Raw genomic sequence first — 22,261 nt, forward strand, 5'->3', positions numbered from 1 at the left:
TTTTATGGTTTCAATCCTTCTGCCCTGAGACTTACGGTTAAGATCTGCGACCGTCCGAGTCGCTGCGATAAAGCGAGCGCGGGAGGAAGTGGGTCATTACACGAGCGATGGAAATAAAGAGGTGATCAAAGCGAGCGCCGTAAAACATCAGGGGCCAAAGGTCAAGGCTTCGGTTCAGTCCACTTCAATAAGCCGACTGAAATACAGGCTTAGCACCCGAGATCGACAGGTGAGACTCTGAGGATGAAGAGACGGCAGCGTTTTAACATAACTTTGTCCATTTTAACTGATAATCTGCTGTTTTTGTAGTTTTTTGGGCGATAAACGATGAACTCGATATTCAAATTTCGATTCAGCAACGTCTCAATGAGGCCTGATGCTTTTAAACTCATAATGATATATATTTTTAAGACAAACACTGGATAATGCTCTCGGCTGACACAAGGTCTGCTTTGGTAAAGTAAACACGAGGTTTAGATCTGACAAACCAGAGGAAGGTTTTGTTGGATCATGAAATGTCCAAAACGTCTGTTAAAGCGATTATGGCCAAAGGAATGTACGGCTGTAGTAATATGCAACACACACACATACTTATACTTGTGCATTAAAAACACTTACTTAAGACTTATGTTCAGCTTCACTCACAGTCTGATGAGTCCTCTCCCTTCCGAGCGTCAAAAACACTCCGTTCTGAATCTCGTCGATTTGTGATGTCATATTCCGCCTGTGACACGGCTCTGAGGTCGAGAAAACAGGAGGAAATACTCAAATAAAAGTCAAATTATCAGATAAATATGGACTCTGCGGTGATTGTGAAGACAGTTTCAACTCTGTGCTGTTTTTATTCTGCTCCTGTCGTGTTTGTTTTTGTGTTTTTTTAATTTTGAAAAATGAAATTGGACATATTTGACAAACCTGATGGCACATTTAAGTCTGCATGTGCTGTCTTTTGTTAACATGTGTTTATTTTATTCTCTGTGTGTGTGTCATGTTCTGTGTTCTTTTTGTTTAATTTATACATTTAAAAACTATTATAAAAACATACAAAAAACAGAAAATCAAAGCCTTAAACGGGACCATGAACACTTGGGCTGATCACAAGCTCCAATATGAATAGTTTAGATCCATTTTGTCGCACTAAAGTCATTTCCGGAGTCTAATGTTGTAATGTTCTGCGCCTACAGTCGGTGCTGCTCCTGGGGGCCACCGCGCTCCTGGCCCTGGCTCTGGACCTGCTCTTCCTGCTCTTCTACTCCTTCTGGCTCTGCTGTCGGCGGAGGAAGAGCCAGGACGCCGCCCACTCGCACGGCGGGTCGCAGCCCAGCGCCGACTGCTGCTGCACGGCCTGGTGCGTCATCATCGCCACGCTGGTCTGCAGGTGAGAGCCGAGGGGGAGGGGCCGAGGGGGGCGAGGGGGAGGAGCTGAGGGGGGAGGAGCCAAGGGGGGTGAGGGGGAGGAGCTGAGCGGGGAGGAGCCGAGGGGGGGCGAGGGGGAGGAGCCGAGGGGGAAGAGTTGAGGGGGAGGAGCCGAGGGGGAGGAGCCGAGGGGGGGGCGAGGGGGAGGAGCTGAGGGGGGAGGAGCCGAGGGGGGGAGCCGAGGGGGGGGAGCCGAGGGGGGGACCCGAGGGGGAGGAGGGGCCGAGGGGGAGGAGCCGAGCCTTTCTGGCTCAAATCACGATCCTTACAACTGCGTGGCTGCATTAGCATATCAGAGCTAAGCTAGCATTAGCTTGTCTCTCTAATTATAAGAAAAGTTAAGATATTCCTTTATTGTCCACACATGGGGACATTTCATTGTTGCTTGACATGGGAAAAGCCAGAGTGACATGAAGTACAGTTTTTTGTAGTTCTAAAACATGTGACGCCAAAGTAAAGTTACAACAAACAACAAACAACAAACAACAAATACTGCACCATCTTTGTCCTTGAACACATGAGTCCATCATCTCCACCTCCACCCGAGCTCCAAGCCTGATCCGTGTGTTCTCTTTTAAATGCCTCTGCTTTAGCGTAGCGAACACAAACACATCCCGCACACGCTCGGCCATCTCGTGGGCCTTGAGCGGTTGCCATGACGATAGGAGCAGAGCTGAATCCTCCTGTCGCCATGCGCGTGACAAGTCTGTGCGAGAAGCATCTCAGTCTGACTGAACATGTGGTTCTCCAAGTGCGTGTGGACCAGGCTGAGTTTAGTCCTGGTTTAGTCCTGGTTTAGACCTGGTTTAGTCCTGGTTTAGTCCTGGTTTAGACCTGGTTTAGACCTGGTTTAGACCTGGTTTAGACCTGGTTTAGTCCTGGTTTAGTCCTGGTTTAGTCCTGGTTTAGACCTGGTTTAGTCCTGGTTTAGTCTTGGTTTAGTCCTGGTTTAGTCCTGGTTTAGTCCTGGTTTAGTCCTGCTTTTGTCCTGGTTTAGTCCTGGTTTAGTCCTGGTTTAGAGCTGGTTTAGTCCTGGTTTAGTCCTGGTTTAGTCCTGGTTTAGTCCTGGTTTAGACCTGGTTTAGACCTAGTTTAGTCTTGGTTTAGTCCTGGTTTAGTCCAGGTTTAGTCCTGGTTTAGTCCTGCTTTTGTCCTGGTTTAGTCCTGGTTTAGTCCTGGTTTAGAGCTGGTTTAGTCCTGGTTTAGTCCTGGTTTAGTCCTGGTTTAGTCCTGGTTTAGACCTGGTTTAGACCTAGTTTAGTCCTGGTTTAGAGCTGGTTTAGTCCTGGTTTAGTCCTGGTTTAGTCCTGGTTTAGTCCTGGTTTAGACCTGGTTTAGTCCTGGTTTAGACCTGGTTTAGTCCTGGTTTAGTCCTGGTTTAGAGCTGGTTTAGTCCTGGTTTAGTCCTGGTTTAGTCCTGCTTTAGTCCTGCTTTTGTCCTGGTTTAGTCCTGGTTTAGTCCTGGTTTAGAGCTGGTTTAGTCCTGGTTTAGTCCTGGTTTAGTCCTGGTTTAGACCTGGTTTAGTCCTGGTTTAGACCTGGTTTAGTCCTGAATTAGTCCTGGTTTAGAGCTGGTTTAGTCCTGGTTTAGTCCTGGTTTAGACCTGGTTTAGTCCTGGTTTAGACCTGGTTTAGTCCTGGTTTAGTCCTGGTTTAGAGCTGGTTTAGTCCTGGTTTAGTCCTGGTTTAGTCCTGCTTTAGTCCTGCTTTTGTCCTGGTTTAGTCCTGGTTTAGTCCTGGTTTAGAGCTGGTTTAGTCCTGGTTTAGTCCTGGTTTAGTCCTGGTTTAGACCTGGTTTAGTCCTGGTTTAGACCTGGTTTAGTCCTGAATTAGTCCTGGTTTAGAGCTGGTTTAGTCCTGGTTTAGTCCTGGTTTAGTCCTGGTTTAGACCTGGTTTGCTGGGTAATTTCGTACTTTATTACAAACAGGAAGTGACAATTTAAACATACAGAATGTGCTCTTCTGTGATACATTTTCATTTTAACTGTGTTTTCGTGCACTGACCGGTCTGACCTGCAGGGATCTGACCTGCAGGGGGGTCTGACCTGCAGGGATCTGACCTGCAGGGGGGTCTGACCTGCAGGGGTCTGACCTGCAGGGATCTGACCTGCAGGGGTCTGACCTGCAGGGGTCTGACCTGCAGGGCTCGGACCTGCAGGGGTCTGACCTGCAGGGGTCGGACCTGCAGGGGTCTGACCTGCAGGGGTCTGACCTGCAGGGGTCTGACCTGCAGTGGTCTGACCTGCAGGGGGGTCGGACCTGCAGGGGTCTGACCTGCAGGGATCTGACCTGCAGGGATCGGACCTGCAGGGGTCTGACCTGCAGGGGGGTCTGACCTGCAGGGGTCTGACCTGCAGGGGGGTCTGTGTCTGACCTGCAAGGGTCTGACCTGCAGGGGGGTCTGACCTGCAGGGGGGTCTGACCTGCAGGGGTCTGACCTGCAGGGGGGTCTGACCTGCAGGGGGGTCTGACCTCCAGGGGTCTGACCTGCAGGGGGGTCTGACCTGCAGGGGGGTCTGACCTGCAGGGGTCGGACCTGCAGGGGTCTGACCTGCAGTGGTCTGACCGGCAGGCGTCTGACCTGCAGGGGTATGACCTGCAGGGGTCTGACCTGCAGGGGTCTGACCTGCAGGGCTCTGACCTGCAGGGGTCTGATCTGCAGGGGTCTGACCTGCAGTGGTCTGACCGGCAGGGGTCTGACCTGCAGGGGTATGACCTGCAGGGGTCTGACCTGCAGGGGTCTGACCTGCAGGGCTCGGACCTGCAGGGGTCTGACCTGCAGGGGTCGGACCTGCAGGGGTCTGACCTGCAGGGGTCTGTGTCTGACCTGCAAGGGTCTGACCTGCAGGGGGGTCTGACCTGCAGGGGGGTCTGACCTGCAGGGGTATGACCTGCAGGGGTCTGACCTGCAGGGGTATGACCTGCAGGGGTCTGACCTGCAGGGGTCTGACCTGCAGGGCTCGGACCTGCAGGGGTCTGACCTGCAGGGGTCTGACCTGCAGGGGTCGGACCTGCAGGGGTCTGACCTGCAGGGGTCTGATCTGCAGGGGTCTGACCTGCAGTGGTCTGACCGGCAGGGGTCTGACCTGCAGGGGTATGACCTGCAGGGGTCTGACCTTCAGGGGTCTGACCTGCAGGGCTCGGACCTGCAGGGGTCTGACCTGCAGGGGTCGGACCTGCAGGGGTCTGACCTGCAGGGGTCTGACCTGCAGGGGTCTGACCTGCAGTGGTCTGACCTGCAGGGGGGTCTGACCTGCAGGGGTCTGACCTGCAGGGGTCGGACCTGCAGGGGTCGGACCTGCAGGGGTCTGACCTGCAGGGATCTGACCTGCAGGGATCGGACCTGCAGGGGTCTGACCTGCAGGGGGGTCTGACCTGCAGGGGTCTGACCTGCAGGGGGGTCTGTGTCTGACCTGCAAGGGTCTGACCTGCAGGGGGGTCTGACCTGCAGGGGGGTCTGACCTGCAGGGGTCTGACCTGCAGGGGGGTCTGACCTGCAGGGGGGTCTGACCTCCAGGGGTCTGACCTGCAGGGGGGTCTGACCTGCAGGGGGGTCTGACCTGCAGGGGTCTGACCTGCAGGGGGGTCTGACCTGCAGGGGGGTCTGACCTGCAGGGGTCTGACCTGCAGGGGTCTGACCTGCAGGGGGGTCTGACCTGCAGGGGGGTCTGACCTCCAGGGGTCTGACCTGCAGGGGGGTCTGACCTGCAGGGGTCTGACCTGCAGGGGGGTCTGACCTCCAGGGGTCTGACCTGCAGGGGTCTGACCTGCAGGGGTCTGACCTGCAGGGGGGGGTCTGACCTGCAGGGGGGTCTGACCTCCAGGGGTCTGACCTCCAGGGGTCTGACCTGCAGGGGTCTGACCTGCAGGGGGGGGTCTGACCTGCAGGGGGGTCTGACCTCCAGGGGTCTGACCTCCAGGGGTCTGACCTGCAGGGGTCTGACCTGCAGGGGTCTGACCTGCAGGGGGCGCTTGTTGAGTTGTAGTGAACATGCCGCCGTGTGACACGTGTTCAAATATCTAAACGTTTAAAAGTTACACTCAAAATGACGCGTGAATCCCGCACTGCGCCCCAAGCGCCCCCTGCTGGTCAGACTGTGCGCAGTGTAAAGGTCATGTGTGTTCTCGTTGCAGCGCTGGCATCGCTGTGGGTTTCTACGGTAACGGAGAGTCCAGCGACGGGGCCAACCGCCTGGCCTACTCGCTCCGCCACGCCAACCGCACCGTGTCTGGGATCAACAAACTGGTGAGTGTCGGCTGGGTCAGCGGGGTCAACGGGGTCAATGGGGTCATCTGGGTCAACGGGGTCAATGGGGTCAACGGGGTCAATGGGGTCAATGGGGTCAACGGGGTCAATGGGTCACCGGGGTCATCTGGGTCGGCGTATGGCTCGTTTCCACTGGTCCACTTCGGAGCAGATCGCTACAGTCAGAAGTGAACTGGGCCGGCCCATTCAAGCGGTCCAAACGGCGAGCTTTAGCTTTGTGACCTGAACTCGTGTGGGACAAGAACTTGTGTGGGACCAGAACTTGTGTGGGACCAGAACTCGTGTGGGACCAGAACTCGGGTAGGACCAGAACTTGTGTGGGACCAGAACTCGTGTGGGACCAGAACTCGGGTAGGACCAGAACTCGTGTGGGACCAGAACTCGGGTAGGACCAGAACTCATGTAGGACCAGAACTCGTGTAGGACCAGAACTCTTGTGGGACCAGAACTCGGGTAGGACCAGAACTTGTGTGGGACCAGAACTCGTGTGGGACCAGAACTCGGGTAGGACCAGAACTTGTGTGGGACCAGAACTCGTGTGGGACCAGAACTCGGGTAGGACCAGAACTCGTGTGGGACCAGAACTCGGGTAGGACCAGAACTCATGTAGGACCAGAACTCATGTAGGACCAGAACTCGTGTAGGACCAGAACTCTTGTGGGACCTGAACTCGTGTAGGACCAGAACTCTTGTGGGACCTGAACTCGTGTAGGACCAGAACTCGTGTGGGACCAGAACTCGTGTAGGACCAGAACTCTTGTGGGACCTGAACTCGTGTAGGACCAGAACTCTTGTGGGACCTGAACTCGTGTAGGACCAGAACTCTTGTGGGACCTGAACTCGTGTAGGACCAGAACTCGTGTGGGACCAGAACTCGCGTGGGACCTGAACTCGTGTAGGACCAGAACTCTTGTGGGACCTGAACTCGTGTAGGACCAGAACTCTTGTGGGACCTGAACTCGTGTAGGACCAGAACTCGTGTGGGACCAGAACTCGCGTGGGACCAGAACTCGTGTGGGACCAGAACTCGTGTGGGACCTGAACTCGTGTGGGACCAGAACTCGTGTGGGACCTGAACTCGTGTGGGACCAGAACTCGTGTGGGACCAGAACTCGTGTGGGACCTGAACTCGTGTGGGACCAGAACTCGTGTGGGACCAGAACTCGTGTGGGACCAGAACTCGTGTGGGACCTGAACTCGTGTGGGACCAGGGGCCGGTGGACACGGGGCTTAAAAGACTGGACTGATGTTGAGTGGAGCGTCTGACTCGAAGACACATTAACATCATGATCTTCTGCGTTCCTCAGCGTTCCTCAGCGTTCCTCAGTGTTCCTCAGCGTTCCTCAGTGTTCTTCTGCGTTCCTCAGTGTTCCTCAGCGTTCCTCAGTGTTCTTCTGCGTTCCTCAGTGTTCCTCAGCGTTCCTCAGCGTTCTTCAGTGTTCCTCAGCGTTCCTCAGTGTTCCTCAGCGTTCCTCAGTGTTCTTCTGCGTTCCTCAGTGTTCCTCAGCGTTCCTCAGTGTTCTTCTGCGTTCCTCAGTGTTCCTCAGCGTTCCTCAGCGTTCTTCAGTGTTCCTCAGTGTGCCTCAGTGTTCCTCAGCGTTCCTCAGTGTTCTTCTGCGTTCCTCAGCGTTCCTCAGCGTTCTTCAGTGTTCCTCAGTGTTCCTCAGCGTTCTTCAGTGTTCCTCAGTGTTCCTCAGTGTTCCTCAGTGTTCCTCAGTGTTCTTCTGCGTTCCTCAGCGTTCCTCAGCGTTCTTCAGTGTTCCTCAGTGTTCCTCAGCGTTCTTCAGTGTTCCTCAGTGTTCCTCAGTGTTCCTCAGTGTTCCTCAGTGTTCTTCAGTGTTCCTCAGTGTTCTTCTGCGTTCCTCAGTGTTCCTCAGCGTTCCTCAGCGTTCCTCAGTGTTCTTCAGTGTTCTTCTGCGTTCCTCAGTGTTCCTCAGTGTTCCTCAGCGTTCCTCTGCGTTCCTCAGTGTTCCTCAGCGTTCCTCAGTGTTCCTCAGTGTTCCTCAGTGTTCCTCAGTGTTCTTCAGTGTTCTTCTGCGTTCCTCAGTGTTCCTCAGTGTTCCTCAGCGTTCCTCTGCGTTCCTCAGTGTTCCTCAGCGTTCCTCAGTGTTCTTCTGCGTTCCTCAGCGTTCCTCAGTGTTCCTCAGTGTTCCTCAGTGTTCCTCAGCGTTCCTCAGCGTTCCTCAGTGTTCTTCAGTGTTCCTCAGCGTTCCTCAGTGTTCTTCTGCGTTCCTCAGTGTTCCTCAGCGTTCCTCAGTGTTCCTCAGTGTTCCTCAGTGTTCCTCAGTGTTCTTCAGTGTTCTTCTGCGTTCCTCAGTGTTCCTCAGCGTTCCTCTGCGTTCCTCAGTGTTCCTCAGCGTTCCTCAGTGTTCTTCTGCGTTCCTCAGTGTTCCTCAGCGTTCCTCAGTGTTCCTCAGTGTTCCTCAGCGTTCCTCAGTGTTCCTCAGTGTTCCTCAGTGTTCCTCAGCGTTCCTCAGCGTTCCTCAGTGTTCTTCAGTGTTCCTCTGCGTTCCTCAGTGTTCCTCAGCGTTCCTCAGTGTTCCTCAGTGTTCCTCAGTGTTCCTCAGCGTTCCTCAGTGTTCTTCAGTGTTCCTCAGTGTTCCTCTGCGTTCCTCAGCGTTCCTCAGTGTTCCTCTGCGTTCCTCAGTATTCCTCAGCGTTCCTCAGTGTTCCTCAGCGTTCCTCAGTGTTCCTCAGTGTTCCTCAGCATTCCTCAGCGTTCCTCAGCGTTCCTCTGCGTCCCTCAGTGTTCCTCAGTGTTCCTCAGCGTTCCTCAGCGTTCCTCAGTGTTCTTCAGTGTTCTTCTGCGTTCCTCAGTGTTCCTCAGTGTTCCTCAGCGTTCCTCAGTGTTCTTCTGTGTTCCTCAGTGTTCCTCAGCGTTCCTCAGTGTTCCTCAGTGTTCCTCAGTGTTCCTCAGTGTTCTTCAGTGTTCTGCGTTCCTCAGTGTTCCTCAGTGTTCCTCAGCGTTCCTCTGCGTTCCTCAGCGTTCCTCAGCGTTCCTCAGTGTTCTTCTGCGTTCCTCAGTGTTCCTCAGCGTTCCTCAGTGTTCCTCAGTGTTCCTCAGCGTTCCTCAGTGTTCCTCAGCGTTCCTCAGTGTTCCTCAGTGTTCCTCAGCATTCCTCAGCGTTCCTCAGCGTTCCTCTGCGTCCCTCAGTGTTCCTCAGTGTTCCTCAGCGTTCCTCAGCGTTCCTCAGTGTTCTTCAGTGTTCTTCTGCGTTCCTCAGTGTTCCTCAGTGTTCCTCAGCGTTCCTCAGTGTTCTTCTGCGTTCCTCAGTGTTCCTCAGCGTTCCTCAGTGTTCCTCAGTGTTCCTCAGTGTTCCTCAGTGTTCTTCAGTGTTCTGCGTTCCTCAGTGTTCCTCAGTGTTCCTCAGCGTTCCTCTGCGTTCCTCAGTGTTCCTCAGCGTTCCTCAGTGTTCTTCTGCGTTCCTCAGTGTTCCTCAGCGTTCCTCAGTGTTCCTCAGTGTTCCTCAGCGTTCCTCAGTGTTCCTCAGTGTTCCTCAGTGTTCCTCTGCGTTCCTCAGCGTTCCTCAGTGTTCCTCAGTCTTCCTCAGCGTTCCTCAGTGTTCCTCAGTGTTCCTCAGTGTTCCTCAGTGTTCCTCAGCGTTCTTTAGCGTTCCTCAGCGTTCCTCAGTGTTCCTCAGCGTTCCTCAGCGTTCCTCAGCGTTCCTCAGCGTTCCTCAGCGTTCCTCAGCGTTCCTCAGTGTTCCTCAGTGTTCCTCAGTGTTCCTCAGTGTTCTTCTGCCTGCAGGTGACAGATAACGGCCTGGCCTTGAACCAGACGGTGGGGGAGAGTCTGGATCTCCTGAGCACGGTGTTCCAGGACCAGCCTGACCACATGTCCATGGTGCAGAAGCTCCAGGGGCAGCTGGACGAGCTCCTCCGGCTCATGGAGGACATCCCCTTCTGGTCCAACACTCAGGTGTCTCTGGAGGACCTGGCCCGGAACACTGAGACCTTCGACTTCTACAGGTCAGATCTACGTCTGTGCGCACCCTCCACACCTCCACCTCCACCAGGAAAGACCTGAAGGACCACTTTCCTGGTGGAGCTTGAGAAGGTTCCATAGTATAGCATTAAACCGGTCCATCTAAGTGGTTCTGGTTCTGCAGAAGAAGAACACGGTGCTTCTGCTTCTTGTTTTCTAACTGTGCAAGAACGTATGAGTTATATATAGTTAAATAGTTTATTCTAATATTTCAGGCTGTATTGTTCAGGACAGTGCAGCGTGAAATGGGGACGAGAGAGAGAAGGACATTCAGCAAACTGTGGGATTCACACTCACGACGCTGCGACCGGCGGCACACGAGACGTCCACCAGGAGTTAGAAAACACACGTTTAACTTTAACTTCTGGGATCATAAATTGAATACATTTGATACATTAAAATTGTGTTAAAATGACATTAAATGACATCAAATAAAATAACTGTAGGGATAATAATAGGCTAAATACATGTGACTTACAGTATTAAGACGCTTCAGTTGAACAGGAAACGTCTCGTGTCGTTCTCACATAAATGTTTTCATCTATAAATAATGTGATTTATGTGTAAGATAAAAGTCTCATATTTGTACATTTCTGCTCTTCCTCACCTGGTGCCCGTTCTCCACAGGTGGCTGGGGTACCTTGGCCTCCTGCTGTTCGACGTGCTCATCTGTCTGCTGGTGCTGTTCGGCCTCATCCGGAACTCCAGAGGAACGCTCATCGGGTACGGCGCCCCCTGTGGGCGCGGCGCCCCCTGTGCATGCGGCGTTATATTTGTTATATTTGTTATATTTGTTTCTGTCGATCAACTTCATTTCAAACGTATCAAATATTTAAATAAATGAAATAAAATTGAAATTTTCTTTCTTCTTCTGCTGTTCATGACGTTTGGTCTGGTGCAGCGTGTGTCTCCTGGGCGTGGTCACTCTGGTCATCAGCTGGGGGTCCTTGGGTCTGGAGCTGGCCGCGGCTGCTGTGAGTGTTTCCGTGGTAACGACCAAACAGGTCGAGCGCGGCACGAGCGGTTCTAACTAGCGCCCTCTTGTGTTTGCAGTCTGCGTCGGACTTCTGCGCCTCTCCGGACCTGTACGTCACCCGGGTCACTCAGGAGAACGCCGTCATCCGCCAGGGTAGGCTCCGCCCCCTTTTCACACGCCGATTATGCCAAAAACAATGTCGGAACAATAAATAATAAAAATAAATTAAATGAATAAATAAATACATAAATAACATAAACGACATTAAATTAAATAAATTAAATAAATTAAATAAATTAAATACATTGAATACATTAAATACATTAAATACATTAAAAATGAAATAAAATAAATAGAATAAATTAAATAAATAAAATAAAGAAATGGATTGATACCTGTCGAATGCACCTGTGACAGCGCTAACAAAGAAAAGGATGATGGATATTTAAAAAATGGAGGGAGGACGTTCCCACACATTTGACCTGCTGAAATACATGTAAAGTAAATAGATAAAATAATAGAGCTCTCCAGTCCAATTGTTGTGGTGGATTCTCTGCACGTCTGAGAATCCTTTGGTCCTTCCTGAAGTTCACTCTTGGTTAGTGGTGTCTGTGAGTGTGTATCGTGTTACCGCAGCAACCTCGGAAGTGTCAGGGAGACGACTGCTTCCTGACTCCAGCGCCTGACTCGATTATGAGCGTGTAATCGTATCCACGGTGTAATTCCCACGTTTACTGCCGTTTGGTGCAGAGGCTGAAGGAGGAAATGTGACTTTTGCTCTCTATCTTTTCCAGATATTCTGCAGTATTATCTGAGGTGCAGCTCCGGCCAGACCAACCCTTTCCAACAGGTGATAATAATAATAATAATAATAATAATAATAATAATAATAATAATAATAATAACTTTTGTAGTAGAAAAAGCTTCAGTTGTAGTCATCTGGACTCAGTTTGAAAAAAATAGACGTTTGGACTCTCATCCAAGAGTCATTGTCAATAAAAGAGTTTAGATCGAGAACTCCGATATTAATACTGTTCTGTGGTAAGACCCGCCCATTGGGCGGAGCCTTCCTGAAGTAGAAAGAGTTGTTTGTTTCAACAGAAACTCCCCCCTTGTATCTACCGAGCCTATTCAGAATCTGAATGGCCTATTAGAATCCTCTTTGTCTTTGTGAGACCCTGGCTCAACCACCCTGAGTACCTGATTAGCATCTAAATGTCCTGGTCCTGGTCCTCTACCTTTCCAGGGGTTCAGTATACCATTATAGATACCAGGAAGATTAAATCTGAGCCCTCCATTTCTGTTTAGAGAAGGTCTTTCTTTTTTAACAAAAATAGCTTCTTTAACTCCTCTTTCAAACCATCTTTTCTCCTGCTTCAAACCTTCACCTCACCGTCTTCAAACGAGTGATTAGAGGCTTCAAGATGGAGATGCACGGCACTCTGAGGTCCTGAACTTGTATTTCTTCTGTGCTGATAGAGCCTCTTGTGTAGAGGCTGTTTCGTCTCACCTATGTAACGTTCTTTACAGCTTTCTTCACTGCATTGGATCGAATAAACTACATTGCTCTGTTTTTGAGTCGGCAACTTGTCCTTAGGGTGAACCAGTTTTTGTCTTAAAGTGTTTCCTGGTTTAAAATAAACAGGGACTTCGTGTTGTCTAAAAAATCTCTGCAGTTTTTCCGACAGGCCAGACACATAAGGGATAGAAACACCCTTCCTTCTCTGTTCAGTTTCCCTTTTGTCCTGCTTCTTGGTTCTCTTCACTCTGTTGAGAGCCCAAGCGGGGTAACCACAGGCTGAGAGGGCATTTCGGACATGTTTTTCCTCTTTCTTCTTGCCCTCTGAGCTGGTGGGCACACCTTGAGCTCTGTGTTGTAAGGTTCTGATCACACCCAGCTTTTGCTGTAGTGGGTGGTTGGAACCAAAGAGCAGATACTGGTCCGTGTGTGTAGGTTTCCTATATACTTCTATTTGGAGTTTCCCGTCCTCTCCTCTGATCGTGGAACAATCAAGAAAGGCCAAGCGATTCTCCTTAGCGTCTTCTCTTGTAAACCTGATATGTGGGTCCACAGCATTGATGTGATCAGAGAAGGCTTCCAGCTCTTGTTTCTTGATTGTTACAAAAGTATCATCGACATAGCGAAGCCACAGTTCTGGGGCTATGCCTGAGAATGAGGCCAGTGCCTTGTTCTCAAAGTGCTCCATGTACAGGTTGGCCACTATGGGAGAGACGGGCGAGCCCATGGCACAGCCATGAATCTGTCTGTAAAATTGTCCCCGGAATTGAAAGTAGCAATAATAACTTTTATTTATATAGCGCTTTTCAGTGACCCAAAGACGCTGAACATAATAAAAAAGGGGGGGGGGGGTTTACAGACAGGGGGGACAACACGTACAGAACACATTAATATACAGATAAAATGAACAAGACAGAAGAAGTAGAGAGAAAAAGATGGGGATGTAACAGGGGGTAGAAGAGTAGGCAATGGGGTAGAGGAGGCTAGGGGTAGGGGAGGTCATAGGCTTGGGTGAAGAGGTATGTTTTTAGGCGGGATTTGAATGTTGTGAGTGAGGGAGAGTGGCGGACAGGTTGGGGGAGGGAGTTCCAGAGTCGGGGTGCTGTTCGGGAGAATGCTCTGTCGCCAAAAGTTTTGAGTCGGGATGTTGGTGCAGTCAGGGTGAGAGAGGAGGAGGATCGGAGAGCTCGGGTGGGGCGGTGGGGGATGAGGAGGTCAGACAGGTAGGGGGGGGGCAAGGTGGTGAAGAGCTTTGAAGGTGAGGAGGAGTATTTTAAAGTTTATGCGCTGCTTGATGGGGAGCCAGTGGAGAGAGCGGAGAACGGGAGTGATGTGATCACGGGACCGGGTGTGGGTGAGGAGGCGGGTGTGGGTGAGGAGGCGGGCAGCGGAGTTTTGGACCATTTGGAGTCTGTGGAGGGAATGGGAGGAGATGCCAGTGAGGAGGGAGTTGCAGTAGTCGAGGCGGGAGGAGATGAAGGCATGGATGAGGGATTCAGCAGCGGGGAGGGTGAGGCAGTGTCTGATTTTGGCGATGCGGCGGAGGTGGAAGTATGAGGTCTTGACGATGTGGCTGACATGGGGAGTGAAGGAGAGGGTGGGGTCCATGATGACACTGAGATTGCGTACCAGGGTAGAGGGGGTGATGGTCGAGGTGTCGATGCTGAGTGAAAAGGGACCAGTTTTATTGAGAGTGGATTTGGTGCCAATGAGGAGGAGCTCTGTTTTGTCACTGTTCAGTTTGAGGAAGTTGAGAGTGAGCCATGATTTTATTGTAGAGATGCAGGTTTGGATGTGGCTGAGGGGAGGGTTTTGGGTGGATTTGGTGGTGAGGTATATCTGGGTGTCGTCAGCGTAGCAGTGAAAGTCCAGGTTGAGTTGGCGGAGGATGTGACCAAGGGGGAAGAGGTAGCAGATGAAGAGAAGGGGCCCGAGGACTGAGCCCTGGGGGACCCCCTGCATTACTGGGGAGAGGGTGGATGAGTGACCGGAGAGGGAAATGAACTCTTGCCTGTTGGTGAGGTAGGATGTGAGCCAGTCAAGTGCAGAGCCCTCAACACCCAGTTGGCGCAGCCTTTGTAGGGGGATGGAATGGTTTATAGTGTGATGAGACTCTCCATCTGAGGTTCAATCTGGTTTGTGTGTGTGTGTGTGTGTGTGCGCAGAGTGATAATTAGTGATTTCATTAATTTAGACAATCAGTTGGACTGATTTAAAAGGGAGTTGGACTCCGAAAACACGTTACCCTTTGTGGCTAGGTGTTTTTTTTTTTATTATTTTTTTATTTAGTTAATTTTATCGTATTTCTGTTTCTGTAATTTCTTTGTGATTTTAATGCATTTTTCCTGCTGTGTGAAGCACTTTGAATTGCCTTGTGTATGAAATGTGCTCTACAAATAAACTTGCCTTGCCTTACAGAGGCTGTCGGGCAGTCATAAGGCCCTGGTGGAGATGCAGGACGACGTGGCTGAGCTCCTGCGCTCGGCTACAGGAGACTACGCCAGCACTAAGGTCTGACACAGAGGCTCTTTCACTTTGGACATGCAGGACTTGACTTGGACTCGACTTGGACTTGGACAGGACTGATGACCCCAGTGAGTGTCTTGTGGGCTTGAACAATCCGTGTTACTTTAGTTTGAAAAGTGAAAAGTGAACAGATGATACATTATGAAATGTAAAAGTCTGCAGAGACTGAAAGTATCATTTATTAGGCCCGAGCGAAGCACGGCTGCAAAAGTGCGTACGAAATTGGGCGCAAAGCGCTCGCCCACTTCCAAACACTCACTAACGCACTCCTTCACTCATGCACGCCCCGTGCAGACTAATTAGTTGTAGGAAAATGGAACATTACTGTTGTAAACGGGCGAAGCCCGTGCAAAAGTGCGCACTAAACAAGCACTTTACATTGGGATGACGACTGCGTAGTGGTCGTCATCACCATATAAAGCACTCATTTGCGCTAAGTAGCTCACAAATACGTTCCCCATCTCTTGCATGTTCCGTGCATATAAGCATGTAATGCAAAAATTTAACATTATTACTGTTTAGAGGGTACTTTCGTTAATTTTGTGTTTAGAGGGCCAAAAACAAGTGTTTGGCCCTCTAAACACAAAATTAACGAAAGTACCCGTCAGTGACCAGGGACCCACACCATGAGGTAGGAAAGCGCGAGCTCTTTCCGAAATGTATAGTTTATGATATTTGAAAAATGGGAAACATTGTTTTCGCATCGGAATATTATTAGGCCCGAGCCCCAGCAGGGCGGAGGGCCTATTGCTCCCGCAACGCTGCCGAAGGCAGCATTGCAACTGTTTGTTTGGTACCCCGTCGCCCCTGGCAAGTACAGTGAACTAGCCCATGCCGAAGGCATGGATCATGCATACTTACTCCTGCTATGACAGAAATGGAGGAATGCAGCGCGAAGCGCTGCATTCCTCCAAAAACCCTCCTGGCATCGTCCCGTACGCGAGAATCCATGCCGCAGGCATGGGCCATGCTTGTATCTGCTCAAATCAATGGAAGTCTATGGGGAGTGGGCGGGGCATCCCGACGGAATAGGGAGTGACGAGCGCGTAAGCGCTCGTAATGATGATTCCACCCCATGGCGGCATCAGGAAGGCTTAGAGCTTTCAAACGATGTATAATTTGTTGTTATAGTGGAAACGGCTATATTGTTTTTGCTAAAAATATTATTAGGCCCGAGCGCCACAAGCTGGCGAGAGGCCTATTAATCTCGTAAGGCCGTGCAAAGCACGGCTGCGAAAGTGCGCACGTAGTGCGCACGAAATCGAGCGCGAAGCGCTCGCCCACTTCCAAACACTCACTAACGCACTCCTCCACTCATGCACGCCCCGTGCATACTAATTAGTAGTAGGAAAATGGAACATTACCGTTGTAAACGGGCGAAGCCCGTGCAAAAGTGCGCACTAAACGAGCACTTTACATTGAGATGACGACCGCTTCGCGGTCGTCATCCCCATATAAAGCACTCATTTGCGCTAAGTAGCTCACGAATACGTTCCCCATCTCTTGCATGTTCCGTGCATATAAACATGTAATGCAAAAATTGAACATTATTACTGTATAGAGGGCCAAAAACACAAAGTGGGCGGAGCCCACTCAAAATTAACGAAAGTACCCGTCAGTGACCAGGGACCCACACCATGAGGTAGGAAAGCGCGAGCGCTTTCCGAAAATGTATAGTTTATGATATTTGAAAAATGGGAAACATTGTTTTCGCATCGGAATATTATTCTTTCTTCTTCTCGGGACCAACCCCCCTATTTTTCACCCAGTGAACATTGACGAAAAGTCACAAAAATGTTCACACCTCTAAAAATCGTGCCTCTCTACATTCTGGCTATTTCCCTTTTCTAAAACAAAAAAAACTGGCGCGTCAGCGCCCCCAAATGTACCAAAAATGCATTGAGAGATGGGAAATGACCCAAAAAAAATCTGATCGTAGAATCATGAAATTTGGCGCCGAGGTAGATGGTGACAAGAGAAGTAAAAAATATTATTACGGCAACGCCGTCCACCCAACCAAATGTCGGCCATATTGGTTCAAAAATGGCTAAACATGACTTCGGAGTTTTTCCAAACGTCGTACTTTTACGAACTCCTCCCAGGGCGTTGGCTCTAAAAAGCTGAAATTTGGTGAAAATTTTACTGAGGAGTGGGACATCAAAAGTTATCCAAATTACATTGATACCTCTCACGGTCTCTCTGCGGCAAAGCCGCAAACTGTAGCTAGAATTTCAGAAATCTCCCTTATTTAAAATTTCTGCCGTTTGCGCAGATAAAGTCCGAATTGCGTCAAATTAGAATCAGTTGTTAAACTCTTTGCCCTAAACCTACTTGAAGTGAAATAAATTCATTTGGCGCCACAGCGCCCCCTACAGATTTTATATGGAGGTTAAATGTTTAGTTTTGCGAAATTATATGAAATTTGACACACAACTCAATTTTAGCATCCCCATCAAAAAAGTCAATGACTCATGTCATAATTGTTATGGCGTTGCCGTAACGATGACCGAAACCTTTCATGTTATTCCAATGGGGAAATCGCCAGAACATGTTTACACTTTAGACTTTCACAAACCCCTCCCAGGGCGTCAGCCCTATTAACCTGAAATTTGGTGAGACTCATCTTCAGGACCATCAAAAGTTATCCACATTTTCATTCAAAGAGTTACGGTGTCTGTGCGGCAAAGCCGCACATTTTGCCAAGAATTCAAAATAAAATAGCTTTTTGATGGTAAAACAAAGGGGAGAAGATGTGACAGCGTCACAGATTCAGCAGTAGGCGTAATGAAAGGACAATTGGGGCGCGTTAGCGCCCCCTCCTCTTGCGGCGTGGCGGCGGTGTGGCGAGGGCCGATCATTGCCGCTTGCGGCTATATTTATTATTATTTTTCTTGTTCTTCATCGCTTTGAACTCTAATTTGACCCCCTGAACATGCTCAAATACTCACCAAACTTTGCCCAAAATTCAGAATCGGCGAAAAATTTAGTTTTTTCTGGGCCATTTTTTTTTCCGTTAAAAAATGGCGCGACAGCGCCACCGACAAAAGTCAAAATACATTGCGCCTATGGGAGACGCCCCGAGGTCAACTTTGTCGTAGAGCTACGAAATTCGGAACACACATTCCTCTCGTGAGGACAAAAACAAAATATTATTGTGGCCACGCCCCCAGATTTACCCTATGGCCGCCATCTTCCTTTGAAAATGAAAACACGCTGTGTTAGCCATTTTGTTCACGTCAAACTTTGACGAACTCCTCCTAGGGCGTTTTGCCCACCGACTTCAAAATCGGCGGACGTTCTCTGGACAAGTGGGGCATCTAAAGTTATCCAATTTTTTGAGATACCTTTTACGGTCTGTGTGAGGCGCAGCCGCAAAGTTGGACAACTTATTTTGGGATATTGCAGATCTAAAAATTGCTCCCATTTGATCAAAACAAGTCCGATTAGGACAAAATTTGAATCAGTTGTTAAACTTTCTAGTTTGGACCAGTTTAGGCTGACAAAATTGAAATGGCCGCGATAGCGCCCCCTACAGAGTGACCTTTAAATTAACATTGAAGGTCAAAAATTAGTTTTACCAAAATTGTCTAAACTTTACCCAAAATTCTATTTTGCCGTCCCGATCACAAAAGCCAATCAGACAAATGCCTTAATTTTTACGGCGTAGTCGTAGCGATGACAGAAACATCCCATGTTATCCCTATGGGAAAACCACAAAATCTCTCAAATTACCACATTTTTATGTTTCACACTTTAACGAACTCCTCCTAGTGCGTTTTGCCCACCAACCTCAAAATCGGTGTACGTCCTCTAGACAAGTGGGGCATCTAAAGTTATCCAAATTTTAAGGATAACTTTTACGGTCTCTGTGCGACGGAGCCGCAAACGTTTCCCAGAATTCTGACTATTTGGCCTTCAGAGTGGCCTATAAACAATAGAGTTTTTCCAAATGACATGATATTTTGCACAAAATTCTAATTTGCCATCCTGATCATAAAAGTATGAGAGCCAAAGTCCTATTTTGTACGGCGTAACCGTAGCGATGACAGAAACATCCCATGTTATCCTTATGAGAAAATCGTAGAATCGCTCAAATCACCACATTTTTACGCTTCACACTTTAACGAACTCCTCCTAGGGCGATTGTCCGATCAAACTCATATTTGGAGAAAATCATCTACACAAGCGGGGCATCAAAAGTTATCCATATTTATATTCCAAGTGTCACGGTCTCTGTGCGGCGGACCCGCACATTTGACCGACATTTGTGTTCATTTGCACTGGATTGGCCATGTCCAATGTGTCCCCGTCTGTCAAGTTCTTTTTTAATTCAACACACAATAAGGGCGCCATCTTTATCAAGTCGAAAGTGCAGAGTCGGAAGGCCGGCGGCCCGCGAGGGCCGTTGGATGCCGCTTGCGGCTTTAATTCTTCTTTCTTCTTCTCGGGACCAACCCCCCTATTTTTCACCCAGTGAACATTGACGAAAAGTCACAAAAATTTGCACACCTCTAAAAATTGTGCCTCTCTACATTCTGGCTATTTCCCTTTTCTAAAATAAAAATGTACCAAATGTACCAAAAATGCATTGAGAGATAGGAAATGACTCAAAAAATATCTGATTGTAGAATCATGAAATTTGGCGCCGAGGTAGATGGTGACAAGAGAAGTAAAAAATATTATTACAGCAACGCCGTCCACCCAACCAAATGTCGGCCATATTGCTTCAAAAATGGCCAAGCATGACTCAGGAGTTTTTCCAAAGGTCATACTGAGGAGTGGGACATCAAAAGTTATTCAAATATCTTTGACTCTGTCACGGTCTCTGAGCGGCGAAGCCGCAAACTGTAGCTAGAATTTCAGAAATGTCCCAAATTTTAGATTTGCTGCAGTTTGTGCAGATAAAGTCCAAATTGCGTCAAATTAGAATCAGTTGTTAAACTCTTTGCCCTAAACCTACTTGAAGTGAAATTAATCAATTTGGCGCGACAGCGCCCCCTACAGATTTTATATGGAGGTTAAATGAAATTTTACGAAATTTGACACAAAATTAAATTTTGGCATCCTCATCAAAAAAGTCAATGAGACCCATGTCATAATTGTTACGGCGTTGCCGTAGCAATGACAGAAACTGCCAGATCTCTGAAATTCAAACATGTTTACAGTTTATACTTTCATGAACTCCTCCCAGGGCGTCAGCCCTATTAACCTGAAATTTGGTGAGACTCATCTTCAGGGGTGGACCATCAAATGTTATAATTTTTTTTATTCTAAGAGTCATGGTCTCTGTACGGCCAAGTATTCTAAATAAAATTGCTTTTTAAATGGTAAAACAAAGGGGAGAAGATGTGACAGCGTCATGGATTCAGCAGTAGGTGTAATAACGCGCCCCCTCCTCTTGCGGCGTGGTGGCGGCGGCGTGGTGGCGGCGTGGCGAGGGCCATTCATTGCCGCTTGCGGCTATATTTTCGTTTATTTTCCGAACATGTGTACGCTGTCTTAAGTGATCCAAACTGAGGCTTGGTTTGGCTTAATACAGCTACAATATGGAATATATACAATATATAATACAAATAATAGTATAATATAGATTATAGACGGATATAGATTATGTATAAACAGAAAATAATAATTTGTCTCCAAACTCTGACTTGATCTCGTGCTAAAGTGCCGTGTTTCCACTGATGCTAACTTATATATCGAGCCTCAGTCAAACAAAACACTAAAGACGTTTCTCTTCCTCTTCTCTCTTGTCTCCAAACACGTGGGTCACAGGGGAGTCTGGAGCAGATCCAGTCCGTGCTGAACTCCACTGAGGTGGGCCTCCATCAGCTCACGGCTCTGGTGGACTGCCGCAGCCTCCACATGGTGAGTCACATGTGGAGTCACTGAGCAGGAAACTTTAGCCAAGGACAAAGTTATGGGAAGTACTTCTGAAACAGAATCCTCAAACATTAATAAGTGACATTCCATCCATATGCTCCGTGTGTAGTTTTGGCTTCACGTTGATGAAGGTCTTGGTCTGGAAAAGCCCGACACGGTTGAGATGGTGGAGCAAAACAGCCTCAAACCGGAAACGACCGGACACATTGTCCTTACAGTTTAATGAATGACGGTGTTATCATGTATTATTATTAGTCAAACCATAATTCGTGTGTCATTTCTTGTTTACAATATGGTTGCTAGGTAACAGCTGTGGAATCACCTCTAGCAGCATTATAGACTTCACCACAATTGTGAAACTGGGGTAAATAAGGACACATTTGTAGTCAAATCTTAAATATAAGTGTTTAGTGTTATGTTTGGTCATACGCGCCGTGATAAAAACATAAATTCACGTCGCGCAGATACGTCGCTAACTAGCATGAAGGCTAATTACATCACTTTTCGCTAACAGTAACAATCTACCAAAACAGTGGTAATGTTTTCTGGCGAGGCTCTGGTGTTACTCACAAAACGACCCTTTTCAGTTTGTTATGTTTGGAGGCTAATGCTAATGCTAACGCTCTGCATCAGCCTGTGCGATGCTGAGCGTTAGCGTTAGCGCTAACCGATGCCACGTCTGCTTTGAGAACATGTTGTCCCAGCACATGGAGGATTTAGGGTGAATGCAGGGAAAGTGGGACGTCAGGGAAAGTGGGACGATCAAACGTTTGATGTATTTTTATTTGTACAGGTGAAAAACAAGACGCTTCCCATCGACTGTCGGTGTAATTAGATAGAAAAAGACGTTTCAATCCGTCATTGGTTAAAAATGATTTGGAAGTCGAAACATTTTTAAAACATTGTGCAGATGGCAACTTTTGAACCTTTTTGACCCTTCCCTTGCGTTCTTCAGCTGTGTTCTTCCCTTGTGTTCTTTGACATGTTTCACTGCTGCGTTTATCCTGCTGTAACGTGGTCATCTTTGGCAGGACTACGTCCAGGCTCTGACCGGCCTGTGCTACGACGGCGTGGAGGGCCTCATCTACCTGGTGCTCTTCTCCTTCGTCACCGCCCTCATGTTCTCCTCCATCGTGTGCAGCGTGCCTCACACCTGGCCCGCCAAGAGGTACGCCCCCAGCCCACTGACACACCCACTGACACACCCACTGACACACCCACAGACACCCACAGACACCCACAGACACCCACGTAACCCCACAACCGGCTAACCTCCACAAAAAGGCTCATTTATCCTCAATTTTCACGCAAACAGCTTGTGTGTTGGAAGCGTGGTCACCATAGCCTCATTTATACTGTTTCTAATGTCATGGCTGTGTTCTGGTAAATAAATAACCACCAGAGGGCGCTCCAAGTCTGCTAGAGAATTGAACAAAAACGGACAAAAAAGTCCACAGAGAAAAACAAACATGGAGGCGCCCACAGCAGCTTTTAGATCACGTTAGTTGGAAAAGAGCAAAGAAAACGAGTTAGAGGAGAGTTTGTGTTGCAGTTTGTCCACAGAAGCTTGTTAGCGTGTTTGCACGAGCATAAATGAGCCTCAGCTTTAACCAAACTCCTCAGGCTCAAACAGAAGGGGGCAGAAGAGAGCTCCGGGGGCCCGTGCATGTCCTGTGTGTCAGCCGACGT

At 49.0% G+C, this 22,261-nt stretch overlaps 1 protein-coding gene across 3 annotated transcripts in view; it reads left to right on the forward strand.

Annotated features, from left to right (window-relative positions):
• ttyh3b (tweety family member 3b) overlaps window positions 1–22,261 on the forward strand; it is a 55,160-nt gene that overhangs the window by 20,098 nt on the left and 12,801 nt on the right. For all 3 annotated transcript variants that reach the window (XM_072463322.1, XM_072463323.1, XM_072463325.1), the window contains exons 2-11: window positions 1,185–1,378; window positions 5,551–5,662; window positions 9,432–9,652; window positions 10,296–10,391; window positions 10,570–10,642; window positions 10,722–10,797; window positions 11,439–11,494; window positions 14,582–14,674; window positions 20,465–20,557; window positions 21,604–21,740. In XM_072463322.1, the coding sequence (XP_072319423.1) occupies window positions 1,185–1,378; window positions 5,551–5,662; window positions 9,432–9,652; window positions 10,296–10,391; window positions 10,570–10,642; window positions 10,722–10,797; window positions 11,439–11,494; window positions 14,582–14,674; window positions 20,465–20,557; window positions 21,604–21,740 (1,151 nt within the window). The remainder of the gene's footprint in view (window positions 1–1,184; window positions 1,379–5,550; window positions 5,663–9,431; window positions 9,653–10,295; window positions 10,392–10,569; window positions 10,643–10,721; window positions 10,798–11,438; window positions 11,495–14,581; window positions 14,675–20,464; window positions 20,558–21,603; window positions 21,741–22,261) is intronic.

This window comes from Eucyclogobius newberryi, unplaced genomic scaffold (genome assembly GCF_026437365.1).
Source record: "Eucyclogobius newberryi isolate DKJ021-1_F unplaced genomic scaffold, fEucNew1.0.hap1 SCAF_4, whole genome shotgun sequence".
NCBI classification, from domain to species: domain Eukaryota; kingdom Metazoa; phylum Chordata; class Actinopteri; order Gobiiformes; family Gobiidae; genus Eucyclogobius; species Eucyclogobius newberryi.